The following is a 17,168-nucleotide window of genomic DNA, read 5'->3' as shown; positions in this document are numbered from 1 at the left end:
GGGCTTCATATCTCTGTGTCACCCTGGGCATTCTCCCCTGACACAGCTTTCAGCCCCTCCGTTGTCTGGAGCCCCCACCCTGGGTTTCTTAACCTCCCTCCCCAGGATTGGTGCATTCCAGCTGGGCACAGTACCTGGGTGGTCCCCCCCTCCCATCCTCTATGACTGGAGGAAGGAAAAGGCAGAAAAATGCAGCAAGGGCCTTTGACCATGAGGAGCACAATGTGTGCGTTGATGATGGCGGCGTGGATGTGATGCTTACCTGCCACTGACCCATACAGCTGTCATAGCCCAGCATTTCACAATCTGATGATCCACCCAACAGCCAGGGGAAGATGCCTCGCCGACCTGTCACCTAGATTGGAACGATAAGCACCGAGGATAGACTGACCCGGCTGTAACCCTCAGCATGAATACCCCATCTTCATAATAAATCAGCCCGTGTTTTATACACGTGTTCGTTCATTTCATTCACTGTTTCATACTCACTATGCACACATTTTACACTGAATATTCACTGTATCATACCATGATTTATTGATCATTGTTGATTCATTCAAGATGAACAGCATACACACATTGTGAGAATAAATACAAATACACACCCAAACAGTTATTTACATTAGTAGATGAAGTTATAATCTCATAATCTATGAGATTTCAAACATGGTGAGAGAGGTCTGGCAGCATTGTGCTTACACATGAGCCTGTGTCGTGCAGTGGGATTGTAAAGCATAAGAGGCAGTAGTGTAATCAAGTTTATATGCATGTGCACAGGGTATACTGCAAGGTATCACAGTGTACCCACGTCTCCGTGGTGGTGACCATCTCTTCAGCTTCTACCTTGTGCACGGTACAGAAAGATAAATGATGAGACCGGAGAGCGATGCAGAGTGAGATGCTTCTCACTGAGTCCGATCTCCACCCTCAGGAGGTGAAGTAAGAGTCCTGCATGGAGTAGAGGCGGTCAATAGGGGTGAGCAGAGAGGAGTCACCCAGGGACAGGCAGTCACTGTCAGCCACATGACACAGAGGGTCTCTGTCCATGTCACCGTACAGACTCTTAAAACCTGAAAACGACACAGCATTATTAATCAATTTAAAGCGGCACTTCATCAATTTTACTCATGAAGTTCAGTTTATTCATCATTAGGGGAACTACTCAGCCAAACAGTGGTATTATGTATTCTGTGGAGGGAGCATTCTAAAGTTAAAAGAAATAACCCTAGTGATGTCATCAGGGTGGAGTTGCATTATGGGAAATGAAGGATGTAAGGACTGAAAGCCTCTCGTCTCAGCCTCTGCTTTATCAATTATATGGTCCAACTTTATGGAAGTGCAATACATTGCTGAAGTACTGCTTTGAGTAAAAGATATAATTTGGAGTTGTAAAGGGCTTTAAAGTTAATTTGCACTGTACAAGGGATGGACAAAATAACAGGAACAACAATATCATAAATTCTAATATAAAAGCCTTGCAGTAAATACTCCCTTTGTAAAGGACAGCTATTGTTTCATTAGTGTTGTAACTGTGCTAGAGAGGTGTTGATTCAGGTCATTGTGGTTTTGTTACATTACATTATACTGTAAAATGTCATTTTGCTGTTATTTTCCATTATTTTGTCCAACCACAATATATTGTTACCTCTGGAATTATTCAGAGAAATGCAGAGAATGCAAGTACATGTTAACGAAGTTTACTGACCTCTGTTTGGCCAATACTAGCTCCATTTTAAACATTTTGCCCTACAAATCAGTAATGTCTTATACTAAATAGGAAAGGAGTTATTCTACAGCACAAGGAGTGCTAGGACTACACCCTAGGAAAAAATTCTGCAATACTAAAGATAACTGGGATCCAAATTGAAAAAAGATAAACTATTGTGCATTTGAAAATAATAAACTCCTGACTAAAGTTCTGATTTCGCATTGCCAACAAATAATGGCAATAAATCATATGTCATTTTAAAATCTTTTTTCATAATTGTACTACTCCCACTCATCACAAAGACTTTGTAGTGCAATACTTTAAACATGTAATTCTCCATTGTGGTTTTATAGCACTGAGGTGTTTACCGTAGGGGTGCATGTGATCCCCTGGCATCTGAGGCGGGGTCAGGCCCTGTCTGAAGGGGTCCATGTCATAGTCCTGCTGCTCCAGTGTGGTGAGTCCCATCTGCTGTTGCTGCTGCTGCTGAATGTGGGTATAGGAGGACCCCAGGTGCTCCAGCTCAGAGGTCAAAGCACCACAGGAGGGTGCTGTGGGGCACCGGAGAAAACACGGGAGACGTGTTTACTGCTGTCTGTTACAGTAATGTTTCTTTAAGTGAGCTTTTGTGCCCTGTGCTACCGTCATGTAGCTATCAGCCTCTTTAGAGCTCTATTACCAGACTTTTGTGGCTTTCAAAACTTGCATGTGTCAAGATTTCTATCAGAAATCTGGAATTCAGACTTCTAATCTGACTCAATATGAATGTTATCTTTGTCTGCTAAAAGAAAATTAAGTAAAGAAAAAAAAAATTGTTTCTCATGGCTGAGAAGAAAGATATCTAGGTTTAGCTTTAGGTTTATCATATCATATGGGAGTTATAATGCTCTATTAAAATAATACCTGTGTGATGTGATGGGTGCTCTCGCTGCTCCTGAGTCTGCTGCTGCTCCTGCTGCTGCTGCTGTCTCCTGGCCAGTTTCTTCATCTGAAAACATGCACCAGCAGACATAAATCTTACATACAGGCCAAGTGTAAAACAGTTTTTTCTCAGTCCACAGTCCCCTCTGCCACCCAGGCATAGTGTGTTCACTCAATTGCAAAGTATTAACAGTGAGGTAAAGGACATCTTTCAGTGGAGGAGGGAAACCACACATGAGCCCACTTTGTGAGGAAATATGGGGTTTAATCTACAGTGATCTCGCAATGAGATGTCATCAGTTTCCTGTATGAAGAGATAACCAGGCTGATTTCCACTCTGGCATACAAACACGGTGCAGAAAGACACCTTTTATTAGTAGCGCATATGACTGTGTGTGTGTGTGTGTGTGTGTGTGTGTGTGTGTGTGTGTGTGTGTGTGTGTGTGTGTGTGTGTGCGCGCGTGCATGCATGCGTGCGTGCGTGCGTGTGTGTGTGTGTACTTTGTATTACTTTGGCTCTTTGGTTCTGGAACCAGACCTGCACAACCCGGACGCTCAGACCAGTCTCTGCTGCCAAGGTCTCCCTTACCTTGGATTAAGATTCAGGGGGAGGAGAAAGTAAGAAAGGGAAGGTAAAGATTGGAAAATAGAAACAGAGAAGAGGTCACTTGAAGGTTAAAAAATCTGTTTTGCTTCACTAATCTGCCTCAAACAAGGAGGAAACAATAAAGCATGTATGAAATGTCTGTATGTCTGTACTTTGAATCTTCTAAAGTCAAGTCTCCTTTATAATGTTGCCCCGGCTATAGCATATCTACTCATCTGCTAGAAACAGTAGATAGCTGAAATCCTGTCAGACTTATGGGCTAACTTCTATATTTTTTGCATTGAAGAATTATTTCTTTTTTCATTCTAAAAAACATGATACAGTAGCAACACATGATTCAATGATTTTTGGTCCACATTCCATAAAATCTGAGCATCACCTTATTCCAAAAAAAGATAAGACAACTATTATTTTGTTAAAATAAAAAAACTACAAAACAAAGGAAAAAATCCCGCACTCTGCTCTTGCATTAGCATCACCTTTTCGTTCCTTCCGTCCAACGCACCTGCGCAGTTTGAATTTGTGTTTTTTTAAATGCCACCTCCTATAGAAATGTGATACTGTTACCTATAGTCTATGTTATATTCTGATTAAAATGACAAGATTCTCAGTTTTAGTTGGAATTACAGTAAGATTGTTAACAGAAAACAGTATAATTTGTCTTTTTTTCAGATAGACACCCTCTATGCAAAAAAACACGTTAGGCAACAAAGCCTGTGTCATATCTGGAACAGAAGCTATAGAGCAAGGCAGGAACTACAGTACCTCCAGACTAACACAGAATAAACACTCTACCTTTCGGCAAGGCTTGGATGAGACCTCAAATGAGACTTTAAAGGTCCGTCTTTGTTGAGTTGTCAGAATAGTGCGCGGCCTTTTGGGACGTTTGCTCTCCAGGTCTTCTGATCTAACTCGTCTGCCTGTAACCCTCACAGATTCCTCCTCCTCTTCCTCTTCTTCTTCTTCTTCTTCTTCTTCTTCTTCTTCTTCTTCGTCAACACTTTTACCTAGTGGGCAGACATAATTTAAAGCAAATGTTTATTCACCTAGAAGGAATCCAAGAAGACCAATTTTGAGGGACAGATTAAAAAAAAAGGAAATTTCCTGCCATCAATCTGAGCTTTTCAACTAACTTGCCTTCAGTTATTTTGCTATTGAGAGTTGTAGTTTTTATTTAACCACTTTGCCTGATCTCTGCTTTGGTTTGTGGTTGCCTGCATTTCCCATTATGCTTTTTAACAGCCTAGAGTGACAGAATCCCCCCTGGACCACTTGAATTCCTTGATGAGTAGATGCAGCCAGTAGTGGTTTCAGGCATTTGATTAAAAAAAAAACCTGTACCCATATTGACACCTAATCACTTTACCCAACAATGGGTTATTTTGACCCAGTGTTGGTATCATATTTTCATATTACTGTTGGGTTATTTATCCAAACTAAAACATGGTTATTTTAACCCCATGTTAGACACAAGAAGCTCAAGTTTAACCTTAAAACTGTCACAAATGTATTGTTGTACAAAACGATATGCATATGACATTCAAAATCGCAAAGAATACACAAATACTTTACAATCAATAACAAATGACATGTAAGAACTAGATCATAACAGTTCGCAACCACCATATTATAATTTGGGTAAATAAACAAACAAAAGTCAAACAAACAACCCGTTGTCTTGTCTTTTCTAACCAAGTATTGCATTGGTACTGGGTCAATTTTGACCTATGATTAGTATACATTTACAAAACACACAGACACACACACACACACAACACACACACACACACACACACACACACACACACACACACACACACACACACACACTGTACACAGCCTGTACCTGTGTCGGAGGAGGTCGGGCTGGCCACACACTGGTGATAGTCGTCTCTGGCACACAGTAGCTGTCCCTCTCTGAGGACGCAGCGGTCTCCAGTCTGTAGGCGGCAGGAACAAACGCTGCAGGTGAAGCAGCGCAGGTGGAACACAGCGGCCCCTGCACGCATCACCAGTTCTGCAGGAGAGATGGCCTCCGCACAGCCCCCACAACGCACTGCAAACAGACTGGAGAGAGGGAAAGGAGGGTGAGGGTGTAACGAGGGAGGAAACAGAGAAAAATGGTGAGAGCTCAGTAAATAACAGAGAGCAATGCTTTTGTTTGGCTGCCTAGAGCTTGAGTATAAGCTGAGACACTTGAGGACCCCTCACACCTCAGTAAGAAGGCACTCCATGAGAAAAAAAATGCTTGGTTGACTTGGGGAATGTTGCTGAGTCGAGCTGTCACTCAAAACAACTGCCAACCTGACTTCTCCCCTCTCCTCCTCCTCCTCCTCCTCCTCTTCCTCCTCCTCCTCCTTCTGCCCTAACCACTCAGACACATACCCTTAGCGTGGCGGGTGTGCATCTTAGCGCCTGGCAACCAGGACTGGTGGGCTTAGCCTCAGAGACTGTTGCCGTGGCTCCGGCTGCCTTGTCCGAGGCTGTGCTCCTGGAGAGGCAGGAGAAAAGCTCTCGGCAGGCCATGGCTCCAGGCAGAGGGGGGGAATCAGATCTCCCGGTGGGAGAGGCTGAGCCGCCGGTCCCATGAATTATCTGCGGAATTATCCCTAAGTCTGCTTAACCAGAGCGGGACAAAGACAGAGCCAGCCCCCAAGCAGCAGGACCATTGTCCGCTGGCTGGCACCGCGGCATTTTGGGTCTGTCACGGAGGATGATGCGTCATCATTCTGGAGCTGGCGTTTGTCTCCAGCCTTGACTGGGTCACCATACCAGTCAGCCCAGAGGCATGAGAAAGTGACAGCCTTTTTGTCATGTTTTTGTTTTTCACATAAAAAATACTTCATGTGGCCCCAAAAGGAGAGCCTACATAAATCGCAAATTTTTGTAACCATCAGAAGAAAACAGAAGCATCAAAGGTTAGTGTGAAATAAAAAAATAAAAAACGTAACTTGCTGATCAATGCAACTACTCATGAGCAGATGTAAAAAAGAAATTTCCTGAATAACAGAATAATATTGTCCTTATGTATCTTATACTGGCCACCTATGATGAACCACAGCCATCATATCTGCCTCATTAAAAAACACTTTTTTAATCATTTTAATTGTTCATTTATGTATTTTATTCCAGATAATTGTGATTATGTGTTCAGTGAAAGGATGCTGTGTCATAGGCCCTTTCAAAGCATTTGCACCATCCAGACAAATAAATTACACATCACAAAAAGGAAAGAACTGTGGCACTTTCATGCCTAAAGCAGTTTGACATAATAATAGTGAAAATAAGCACAAACATAAGCAATGGTTGATATCGGTAAATCCACACCTAACAAAGATTTCACATTAACTTTCAAGTGAAACAAATATTACATTTGACTTCCTTCTGAATATGAATACTGTTAAATGGGCATTTAACGCTGTATTTACAAGCAAACAAAACCTCAGACTAAACACAAAGCAAACAGCCAGGTTGAGACATCCCTGTCAAAAGGTCTGGAGCTGCAACATCCTAAAGACAAACATTGCTGGGACCTCTCACTGTTGCTGTGGGGTCGCTAGGGAAACAGTAAAGTCCATTCCCAGCAGTTCAGGAGGGTCAGTCGGGCTGCTTGACCCATCCGAGTCGTCTGCCCCACGGCCTCAGTGGTATGCGCTTTAATATGGCCAACATACCGTCTGGGGTATGTGCATTCCTGTGGCAACACAAGATGCATCAATGAAAACATCTTCAAAGGAAGTGTGGCAAGTGAGGAAATACCCGGAAGGTTTCTGGGTTTCTATGATACAGCAAAGTACTTGATTTAATGTCTCATCACGATGCTAATGCTAGATGTCAGCGAAGAAGAAACGACGGGCATAAATGTTGATAGATCATTCGTGTTTTCGAGAATCGCTTTTTCCATTATGCGCCTTGTCCAGATCGTCTCATTGTAGCCATTATTCTTAAGCGTTGTTAATGCAAAGGTAAGAGCGCCTCCAATACTTATGGAGCAACTCAAGGTGTTTAATATTTCAGAGTTTCCGTTGACATGATTGGCCCAGAGGCCCTGCCAGGAGAGCGGGAACACTCAGTCACGCTGGATTTAGACATGGCAATTAATGACAAGATCATTAGAGAGAAATAAGTCAGCAAAATTCTGAGCTCCTCAACACTGACATGGCCAGGGTCAGCCACTCTCAAGGTAGATGCACTGTAGAATAAGATGAGGGTTTGGCAGAAATGTACACACACACATTTACTCACAGCAAAGCTCTCCTCTCTCATTGTTCTCGCCGTGACTTCAGAGCTGACCTTTGGCAGACAGACTGCTGGTCTAGTGGACATGCAGGCAGACGGATCCTGTTTCTGGATCAGGTTAACCTGGATCCTTTGCTGAACATGCACAGCAACAGAGACATCAGATACAGATCTGCGGGTCAAGTGCACCTCCAGTCACACCGTTGATCTGACGACCAATCTGCTGTCCAGTCCACCTGTCCACTGAACCATTTAGCCAATCTTAATCTACCGACTATCTGAGCAACCTAAACATGACATTGTCAGACAGGAATTTGCATGCTGCTTCATTAAATTACAGTACAGTCTGTATTGAATGTACTGTGTGTCCTGTGTGACTGCTGCGGGTCAGACACACAAACTAGAATTATATGGACAATACAGTCATGTCAGGAATATTTGACAATCTTCTAATGTGTTGTTTTGTCTCCAAGAACAGTTATGTATAAATAAACCTCATCAAATTTTACAAAATGTAAAACTGCCGTGGATTATTATCCTCATTATTATGTAATTACTAATTCTGTGCCATTTATTTCATATGGAATCATACAAGAAATATTGACTTATCATTAATTAGTTGATGTAAGTATTAGAGGAATGTATACCAATCTCATGAATCCGCCAATGGTTTTAATGCATTTCTGTTAATGTCGCTAAAGACATAAACAATAAGGTCAGTTGGTATGTGGGCCTTATCGGACTTCATTTCACCATAATGTTTTGAACTAATAAAAGAGTAAATAAATCATATGTCGTTAAAAATAATTTTACCTCAAGACATCATGATGTGAAAAAACATTTGTGCAGGAAAATGATTGACTCAATTATTGATCCTCTAAATCCCTAATGCCTAATCTTTCCATTCTGGTGCTGTATTGCATGAGTCTAAAGTTGCTTAAGTTACACTGTAACTTAAGCACTTAAGTAACACTGTCACGCAGTAATTGATACATATGTATTAAAACTATTGTCAAACTGACTGAAAATCAGTACAGTTTGGTAAAGAAACACAACAAAATTGGCACTTACGCAACTTGTTAGAATTATTCATCTGCACTGGATAACAAGATGTTTGTTTATGTTTAATGGATATATAATTTAGGAAGTTGCTAAGAAATGCCCTCTAATCTATAGCGATCACTGTAACAAAGAACATGCCTCCATTAATGTAATAGTTAAAAAAGATCAAAACTACTCTAGGGGCCAGTGTGAAATTGTTTTTTTAGTTTTTTTAATTCTGTTTGTATGTGATATATTGTGCTTATAGGTAATCCACTAAATGCAAGTTTTTCTCCTTTTTTAGCCGATTTAAAAAACAATATTGCTTATTGCTTATTTGTTGGTGTTGATTTAATTTGATGTTTTACTCTAATTATACTTGATCAAATCAAAATTTTCCTGAATATTGGGAGAGAATTGTTTTTAAGTTTGCTTAGATATGAACCCTTGGTATGTTCTGTCATGAATCTAAATAATGATCTTGGCATATGAAATAATTCACTATTCTGACACTAGTTGTGTATGTGCAGTATGGCCTCTTGGAGACAGTAATAAAAGTAAGCACTGATGAATTTAGAGTGAAGAGGAATATATATATATATATATATATATTAAACTACTTTGTTCAGGAAATTCAAATACTGGCATTATTGTCTTTTAGCTTCCATAAACAGGCCAACGGGCCAAACCTTGTGGCCTGGCTGCCATTGATTTACCACACGAGCGAAACAGACAGAAGATGCTGCATGTGGTAAGAGACAAATGTTGTCACAGTATGGAATAATTGTCACTTATGAGCTGGCTTCACATTAGTCCTGCTGGATCAAAAGAAGGGAGGGAGCAGAATACAGTTTGCACCGCGAGCGAAACACTGACACACTTTTAAAACCCTCATTGTGGACAAAAGTGGCGCTCATGTGTTTTAGAGTGTCTTAACCCCAGACAGGATGAGCAGGGAGGTGAAGACGTGAGACTTTAGAGGCAGAGCTCTGGCACCGGGCCTCCTGCTAATTGGTCAGGTCAGATATCTTACGGTCGGCTGGGCGTTGTCCCATTGCTAGACACAGGGGCTGCTGTGAGCAGAGCTTTCCAGATGCCGCGGCACATAACGCCAGGGCTCATGGAGCGCACTGTCCCCCAAAATAAGTTCACACCATCCTCACCGGCTCTCTTGTAGGGATGCACCAGACCTTCTGACATATGGCTCTACTCTCCTAATTACCTTTCAGCCCTGCTCGTTTCTCTGTGCTTTGGCCAAGTGCTATGTTCTCCACTGATCACGCTAATCACTTTGAATTGTGTGGTTTTATGAGAATCCACTCTGATTTCCATTTATCCATTAAAATGCTGGGTACAATGTTTACGTTAGTGCTTGGTTATCATAAAAAAATGGCATTTTTTAAATGTTTTGCTAACGAAGACTCTGTTCACAAAGGTACAAAGGCCTCCAGCACCACTGCAGTGTAATTTAGTTGACTGGAAACATGATAGTGCGGAGTGTTTTGGACCAGTAAGTGTAACATTTTCTTGTTTCCCTGCCTGCTTGGCAGAACGACCGTCACTAAATTGTTCAGAAATAATGTGCAGTTTTTATCTTGGTTCTTGTTTATGTCAGAGTATGTTTTGGAGGAAGAATGAAGGGATGTGGCAGTTGCAGTGGGTGAGAAGGGAGTCGGCTGATGGGAGTTTTGGGAGGGAAGTCCTCATCGACGAGACCATATGTTGTCCCCAGCTTGCAGTTGCCACGCCAATGGGCCTCGAAATTTTAACACATTTTGACAATGTGTCAGTTGAGCTCTACCCCTGGTTGTGTGCTGCGTGTGTGTATGTGTGAAGGTGTGACTGTGTTGTTTTGTGTGTGTGTGCATGTGTGTGTATGTGTGTGTGTGACCGTGTTGTTTTGTGTGCGTGCATGTGCATATGTGTGTGTGTGTGTGTGTGTGTTGTTTTTATGTGTGTATGTGCATATGCATGTACATGTGTGTGTGTGTGTGTGTGTGTGTGTGTGTGTGTGTGTGTGTGTGTGTGTGTGTGGACTATGCAGTAGTGTTCTCACATTCCTGCTCCCTCGCCACCCATTCCTCCTACAGTCACCTTGTTTCTTAGTGCACTGTGCCAAGTTCCCTGGAAGTCAGTTTACACCATATACGCACATAAACAACTACACACACACACACACACACACACACACACACACACACACACACACACACACATACACACACAGTGCTTTTGCCATAAACTATAAAATGTACCCTTTTACAGTATGTAAAACTAAGTTAGATACATTTGAGTTACTATAAAGAGAAATGCCCCCCGACACACACACACACACACACACACACACACACACACACACACACACAAAAAAGTTCTTCTTCAAGGTCAGATCTGGACAAGGGTTCCGTTGTGAAAATAGACTTAATAGCGCAGTCATTTTTGGACCCCAAGGCCAAATCATAAAATAAAATGAAACTAAACAAAATAAGATATGTAAAGTACAAAACACCATTAGATGTTTTACGTAATAACATGGACTATAATGCTAGTAGCATTCTTTGCAACATATACGCATGCATGTGCCAAAGCTAAAAGTGAATGATAGAAAAAAAGTAAATTATACTACAAACAATCTTTTATTTAAACAAGGAATGTGGTGCAGCTAAATGGGATGAATTTATATACATTTTAGCAGAAATGTTCATGACAAACTGTAATGACAAATTAACATGTGTTACTCTCATTGAATTAAAGTGTCTTCATGCAGTGACTTTACATCAGTGAGAAAAACTGACTTAGCCACATGAGTTGATAGCCCTTAAAAAATATTTTTCCTTTTTAAATTTAATTGTATTTCTTAATGCACCTCTGAGAAAAAAATGATGCCTCCAATACAAAATCAGATGTGCTCAAACAGGGACAGAGTTCATTCAATTGGATGAAGTCGAAATTGAGCCTCTCCAGTTGGAAAGTAATGTAGGCCTATATATGCTTGAGTGTTTTATGATTTCGGCTCTAGCATCAGAAGGAAACCAAACAAATAATGAAGATTAGGTGTTCAGCACTCACTCAGCATAGTCCCGCTTGCAGTAAAGTTTGCGGTCCCGCAGAAAGCAGGAGTTCCTGAGCGCGTCCCCGCACGCAGCGCACCGCACACACTCCTCGTGCCAGAGGCCGTCAGTGACTCTGAGCAGGAATCTGTCTGTGATCAGCCGGTGGCATCCGGCACACACTGCCCTCTGATCCATATCTGCAATGATGTGGAAATCCTTTAATTAGGACTATTTTCCAATCAGCAGGACGCAGCTGAAATACTGGCTAATTTGGCTGAACAAAGTTTGATTGAGGGGCCATTAAAACGCATTTTTACTTCGTTATAATGGGAGGGAAAATGGTTAAATAGGCAGTATTGTTTATGAAAATGTGGGTGTTATAGAGACGTCAATCGTGTTTTAATCGAGTTTAACCGTTGTTTAAATTGACCAAATAGCCTATTACTGCAAGTTCGTTTGATGACCATGTGGCAAAAAAAACAGTGCAACAAATCAAACAAGTTAAATTCATACTTAAAATGTGTATTTTTAACATCTCTATGTTACTCACTGAAGCTGTATTTACTATGTTATCCAGTTTTACCTACCTAAGCATAATGCCGCTCGATCCACCATTGCACTCCTCTGAAGAAACACTGTGAAACATATTTTTGCCCAAAGTTAATTGAAGGAAAATTAATATTGTCAAACACCACTTTAAATACAGTTTATGTAAGTTTATGAACCCCGTACCTGTAAAGTGCGAGTTTCCAGACGGTAGGGAAGTATTTTGGCAACTCTTCTGTTCTTCTCAGAGCATCTCCGGCGCTCCTGCTGCAACTTGCTTCTCGGAGCACAGAGCAGAGCATCAAAGTTTCTCTCAGAGCTTCCGACGACCTCTCTCAGTGCACCGGTATTGACTATTTAGGCTTTCTATCAATTATCCTATTAGGAGTGAACGGGAAGGAGAGAGAGAGAGAGAGAGAGAGAGAGAGAGAGAGAGAGAGAGAGAGAGAGAGAGAGAGAGAGAGAGAGAGAGAGAGAGAGAGACTTCCTCCATGTGCAGGTGCCGGTTACCTCTCTCTCCCCCTCTCTCCCTTTCCCCCCCTCTCTCTCTCTCTTCACATTGGATGCCACAAAGTTACCAGAGACGCGCATGAAAGGTTTTTTTTTCTATTAGAAAGCAATAATGCATATAGTGCTCAGGAAGTATAAGTGCAGAATGAAAGGTCAAACTTTAAAGGGATACATTGTCCGCTCGTTAAATTGTTATTAGATAGATAGATAGATAGATAGATAGATAGATAGATAGATAGATAGATAGACAGACAGAGATAGATAGATAGATAAATAGATAGATAGATAGATAGATAGATAAATAAATAGACAGACAGACAGAGATAGATAGATAGATAGATAGATAGATAGATAAATAGACAGACAGACAGATAGATAGATATATAGATAGATAAATAGACAGACAGAGAGAGAGAGAGAGATAGATAGATAGATAGATAGATAGATAGATAGATAGATAGATAGATAGATAAATAGATAGATAGATAGATAGACAGACACCTTAACAAACTTCATCAAGTTTTACAAACAGGATTGTCATTGAAGATGCCAAATATGGGGTAGTGAACCAAAACAAAAAACAATTATAAAAAAAAAAATCAGATTTCCGTCAATATTCTGTTTGTTTTTAAATATATGTATGAACACATACCATCCCAAAAAAAAATTTGGAAACATGTTTCTATAACAGCTCTTTAGTACAGCATTTAAGTATTTCTGTATAGCCTAACTTGTCAGCCGATATACAGTGATGCCGATAGCCTGTGTCTGATAAATGAATATGAGCCAATATATCGGCCTGCACGATTTATCAGTCTGGCTCCACTATATTCTACATTTTGATTTATTCTTCTTTACACAGACATTCAATTTTATACAATATGTGGCAGCACCACCACCATCACAGATCCTTGTGATGAGGAGTAAAAGGCGTTTGTGATGTTGAGGCCTGTAACTGTGACAGAATGGAACCATGAGAAGGATTCAGGAATATCGAACATGCTTCAGTATGTGTTTACCATAGTTTATACTCGGCAGACGCCATCTGGTGGTCAACGACTGGAAACATAAAGAAGGGACAACAGTTAAAAATGGAAAGTATTTCTGGGCTGCTTTTGTCTGTGACATATTAAAAGAAAGATTTAAGCACATTGGTGCACAAATGTGATGAGAAAATTGATATTCTATCAACAGATTAGATTGTTGCTCTCTCAAAATGTTTTCATAATTTTAAAACATGTCCTTGTTTCTCTACATTCTTTTTAGTTTTAGAGCCACATAATAAAAATGCAGTTTCAGATTATTAAGGGTGGAAAGTAAAAATGTATTTGAATTTTAAAGGCAGCGTTAAAAAATATCAATCAATTAAACAACATTTGCACTGGCTTTAAATGTCCAAATCCCCCTAGCTCTAACTGGGATGTTAGAATATATTATATAATAAGTAAAATAAAAACACAAGACAAACACATTTCAGATACATTTTTAAATAACTTTATTCTGTAAGAATTCTCAAATGAATTTTAAGAAATGCATGGATGGTTTCTGTTTTTATACAATTCCTCTTTGAATAAAATATTATTTATTTTCAAATTGCATTGGGTTGCTTTCAAAACGGACACCTGAAATTACCTATTTACAAAAGAAATCTGTTAACAATTCTATTAGAATTCATTTGACAGTGTACTCGATCCTCCGTCTCAAGACTCCACCCTCCCCACAACCTCAAAATACTTTTTTTGTTTTGTTTTATTTTTAATTACAATGTATTGCTTGGTACAAAATATGCTGTTTTACAATTTGAATCAAGTCTTCTGTCTTCATATAGCTGACAATGTGGGAGTATTTACAGGGGGAAGGGGGGGACTGGTGTCATGTAATCTGATGCGGAGCCTCCAGCATCTCCATCAGGAAGGTGTCGATAGGCGTGTCCCCGATCAGCTTGAAGAAGAACAGATGCTCCAGACACTTGAGGCCGATGGAGCGCAGGGCGGGCAGGCGGAGCAGCAGCTTGGCAAACCTGCCGAAAGGGAAGGTAAGGAGGAGAATCTAACTTTAGTGATCATCATTTTCTATTAGGCAGAAAACCATTATTATGTTTACCATTCCAAATATATAAAACTGCATCCCGGTCAATATATAATATAATAAAATCCTGTTTTCAAAACACTTTCTCCAGTCTAACATTTCAATTTGATCAGACATGCTCCCAAAGTGTTGTGATTGCACTACATTTCATTTGGAAATGTCACACTACCATATTAATCTCACAACTGTAGTTAATAGTTACTTTGTCAATCACGATTTATGCAAACCATGCAAAAACACATCAAATATGATTCACTGTTCTTTAGATTATTAGCAAATAGAGTATTTAATTAGGTCTACAGTCCAGTGAAATGCTGAATCCAAGAATTCTACTTTTAAAGCAGTATTTTTTAGTTACGTTATCAATGCATCTATTTAAGAAAATTAATTAATCCAATAGTGTAATATTAATTAAATTTATTCTTTTTTTATTGTGCTGTCAATTAAAATCACAAGTACATCTGAAACTAACTAACAGGGTAGGGCTTTTATTTCACATCATCTGTTGATCTTATAAAGCTCCCAACAGTAAATGACAATAATCAATTGCAACCTTTTTCTATAGGCAATAACACTACCGGCCTCTGTCCTTTTAAATCTAATGCTGTAGTAAGTGTTTAAGAGCTGTGCGGTAATGTCAAATAATCTATCTTCATTGCTACGTACAAGTCAAAGCGGTAACTAAACAATGGTGTTTGGTATTGATTGATGCTGTAACGTAATGCGCTTCCTACCTGCCAGGCTGGTCTGGGTATTTCTGTTTCGTGTACGACTCCAATGAGGCATAAACTTTTTCCCTCAGCGCCTCGACCTCGGGTGGGCTTGAAAGACCTTTTGCATCTGAAACAAACACATAGTCACAGTCAGACCCCACTAATTCAACATCAAATCCACAATATCTCAAAGCCACAGTGTCTAAACTGTAAAAATACATGGGTTCGTCCGACTCAGAATCATGTACTACATATGTCAAATACGTACATATCCACCTTTTGCATCACAATCTACCTGATTTAGCAGCATGCAAATCAAAATCCAGATTCATTTCTCATCCGAGGTGTTCTTGCTTTCTAGCATACTGTGTAAAAGTGAACAGTGACTGGTGGCCGGTTAGCTCAGTTGGTGGAGCAGACGCACATATGTGGAGGTTTGTTCCTCGATGCAGAAGGTCAAGGTTTGAATCTGACCTGTGACGGTTTTCCTATATGTCTTCCCCCTCTCATGTCTGAGCTGTCCTATCATTAAAGGCGGATTTTTGGGGCTTTTCCCTTTATTGACAGTGGATAGATCGGAAAGGGGGAGAGATATGGGGGATGGCACGCAGCAAAGGGCAGCAGGTCGGATTCAAACCCTGCGCCGCTGCAGGACACAGCCAACATGAGGCAAACGCTCTTACTGGGTGAGCTAGCGGCCGCCCCCATAAAATTTTAAAAAAATAAATAAATAAGTGAACTGTGACTGGAGGCTGAGCTGACCTGGGTTGAAGAGGACGATGGCTCGCAGGCAGCCAAGCTCTGTCTTATCCATTTGCATATCTTTCATTTTGGATACCAACTCTGTCAGGACTCTGCAGGAGATCAATAACATTAGAGAGTTTTGATAATGAAAGTGAATGAACCAAAAAAAAAATAAAAAAAATACTGTATATACGTTGCATCCATTTCTCCAAAAAATGTCAATATGGTAACTAATTGCCTCATCTTTGAACGCTACCTACCTATCAAAGATGGAGCCCACTCCAGCACTGTGGGCGCTGCTTCTGTGGACGTGGAGGCCTGTCGCCAACAGGATGCCATCTTTTACCGTGACTGAGCGATGCGAGAAAGATGCGATAAGAAGCTCGTTCCAGCCTGGATGCAAAACAACAAAACAAGCCATCCTTTAATCCCTCCCTTCAGGTCCTTCTCAAATATGTGTTAATGATACATGACGTGATTTCTGTCTCAGTCTTCCCCTGCTTTGCTTAAAGCTGCACAGATTCTTATTAGGTCTCATGTGTGGCTTCTTCACTTCCTCCTTCAGGCCTGTGTGTGAAATGTCTCACCAGCAGAGGTCAGCGCTGGTGTGGCTGCAAACCACACTGCTGGGACTTGGCAAATAGTCCAGTTATATTTGGTTTCAATGCTCCATTAAACTAGATGGCAAAAATGTATTGAGCAAATGTAAAAGACTCAAATAGACTGCATGCCTGGGGATGAATAAGTGCCCTGAAGGAAATGCTGCCCCAGCATGCAGACAATGGGGCGTAGAAAGGCCTGTTTACTGTTGTAGGGAAATAACAGTAATAATAATAATTCATACTTTTTATTAATCCTCAGTGGGGAAATTACAATTTATACATGTGTGTGTGTTTTCTGTTTTTATATTAATGCTGTGCATCTCACAAATGCACATGTAGGCGTGTGTATATGTCTGCTGCATGCATGGGATTGTGTGTGTGTGTGTGTGTGTGTGT

The 17,168-nt window shown here is 40.6% G+C and overlaps 2 protein-coding genes across 4 annotated transcripts in view; both read right to left on the bottom strand.

The window, feature by feature from the left end:
• Positions 1-612: 612 nt before the first annotated feature.
• On the bottom strand, positions 613-12,432 carry lmx1a (LIM homeobox transcription factor 1, alpha). Its single transcript, XM_028588263.1, has 9 exons — positions 12,302-12,432; positions 12,157-12,204; positions 11,586-11,766; positions 5,083-5,303; positions 4,032-4,243; positions 3,141-3,218; positions 2,612-2,696; positions 2,077-2,259; positions 613-1,070 (listed from the first exon to the last, which is right to left on the bottom strand). The coding sequence occupies exons 2-9, from the start codon at positions 12,182-12,184 to the stop codon at positions 928-930; spliced, it is 1,131 nt and encodes a 376-aa protein (XP_028444064.1). The 5' UTR covers positions 12,185-12,204; positions 12,302-12,432; the 3' UTR covers positions 613-927.
• A 1,671-nt stretch (positions 12,433-14,103) lies between these two features.
• Positions 14,104-17,168, bottom strand: part of rxrgb (retinoid X receptor, gamma b) — a 34,915-nt gene continuing 31,850 nt past the window's right edge. For all 3 annotated transcript variants that reach the window (XM_028586943.1, XM_028586941.1, XM_028586942.1), the window contains exons 7-10: positions 16,431-16,563; positions 16,189-16,280; positions 15,448-15,553; positions 14,104-14,645 (exon numbers count right to left, since the gene is read on the bottom strand). In XM_028586943.1, coding sequence (XP_028442744.1) covers positions 14,498-14,645; positions 15,448-15,553; positions 16,189-16,280; positions 16,431-16,563 — 479 coding nt within the window. In that variant the 3' untranslated portion in view covers positions 14,104-14,497. The remainder of the gene's footprint in view (positions 14,646-15,447; positions 15,554-16,188; positions 16,281-16,430; positions 16,564-17,168) is intronic.

This window comes from Perca flavescens, chromosome 9 (genome assembly GCF_004354835.1).
Source record: "Perca flavescens isolate YP-PL-M2 chromosome 9, PFLA_1.0, whole genome shotgun sequence".
Classification (NCBI taxonomy): Eukaryota; Metazoa; Chordata; class Actinopteri; order Perciformes; family Percidae; genus Perca; species Perca flavescens.
The sequence above is the reverse complement of the archived record's forward strand: the minus strand, read 5'-3'. Positions and strand labels throughout refer to the sequence as shown.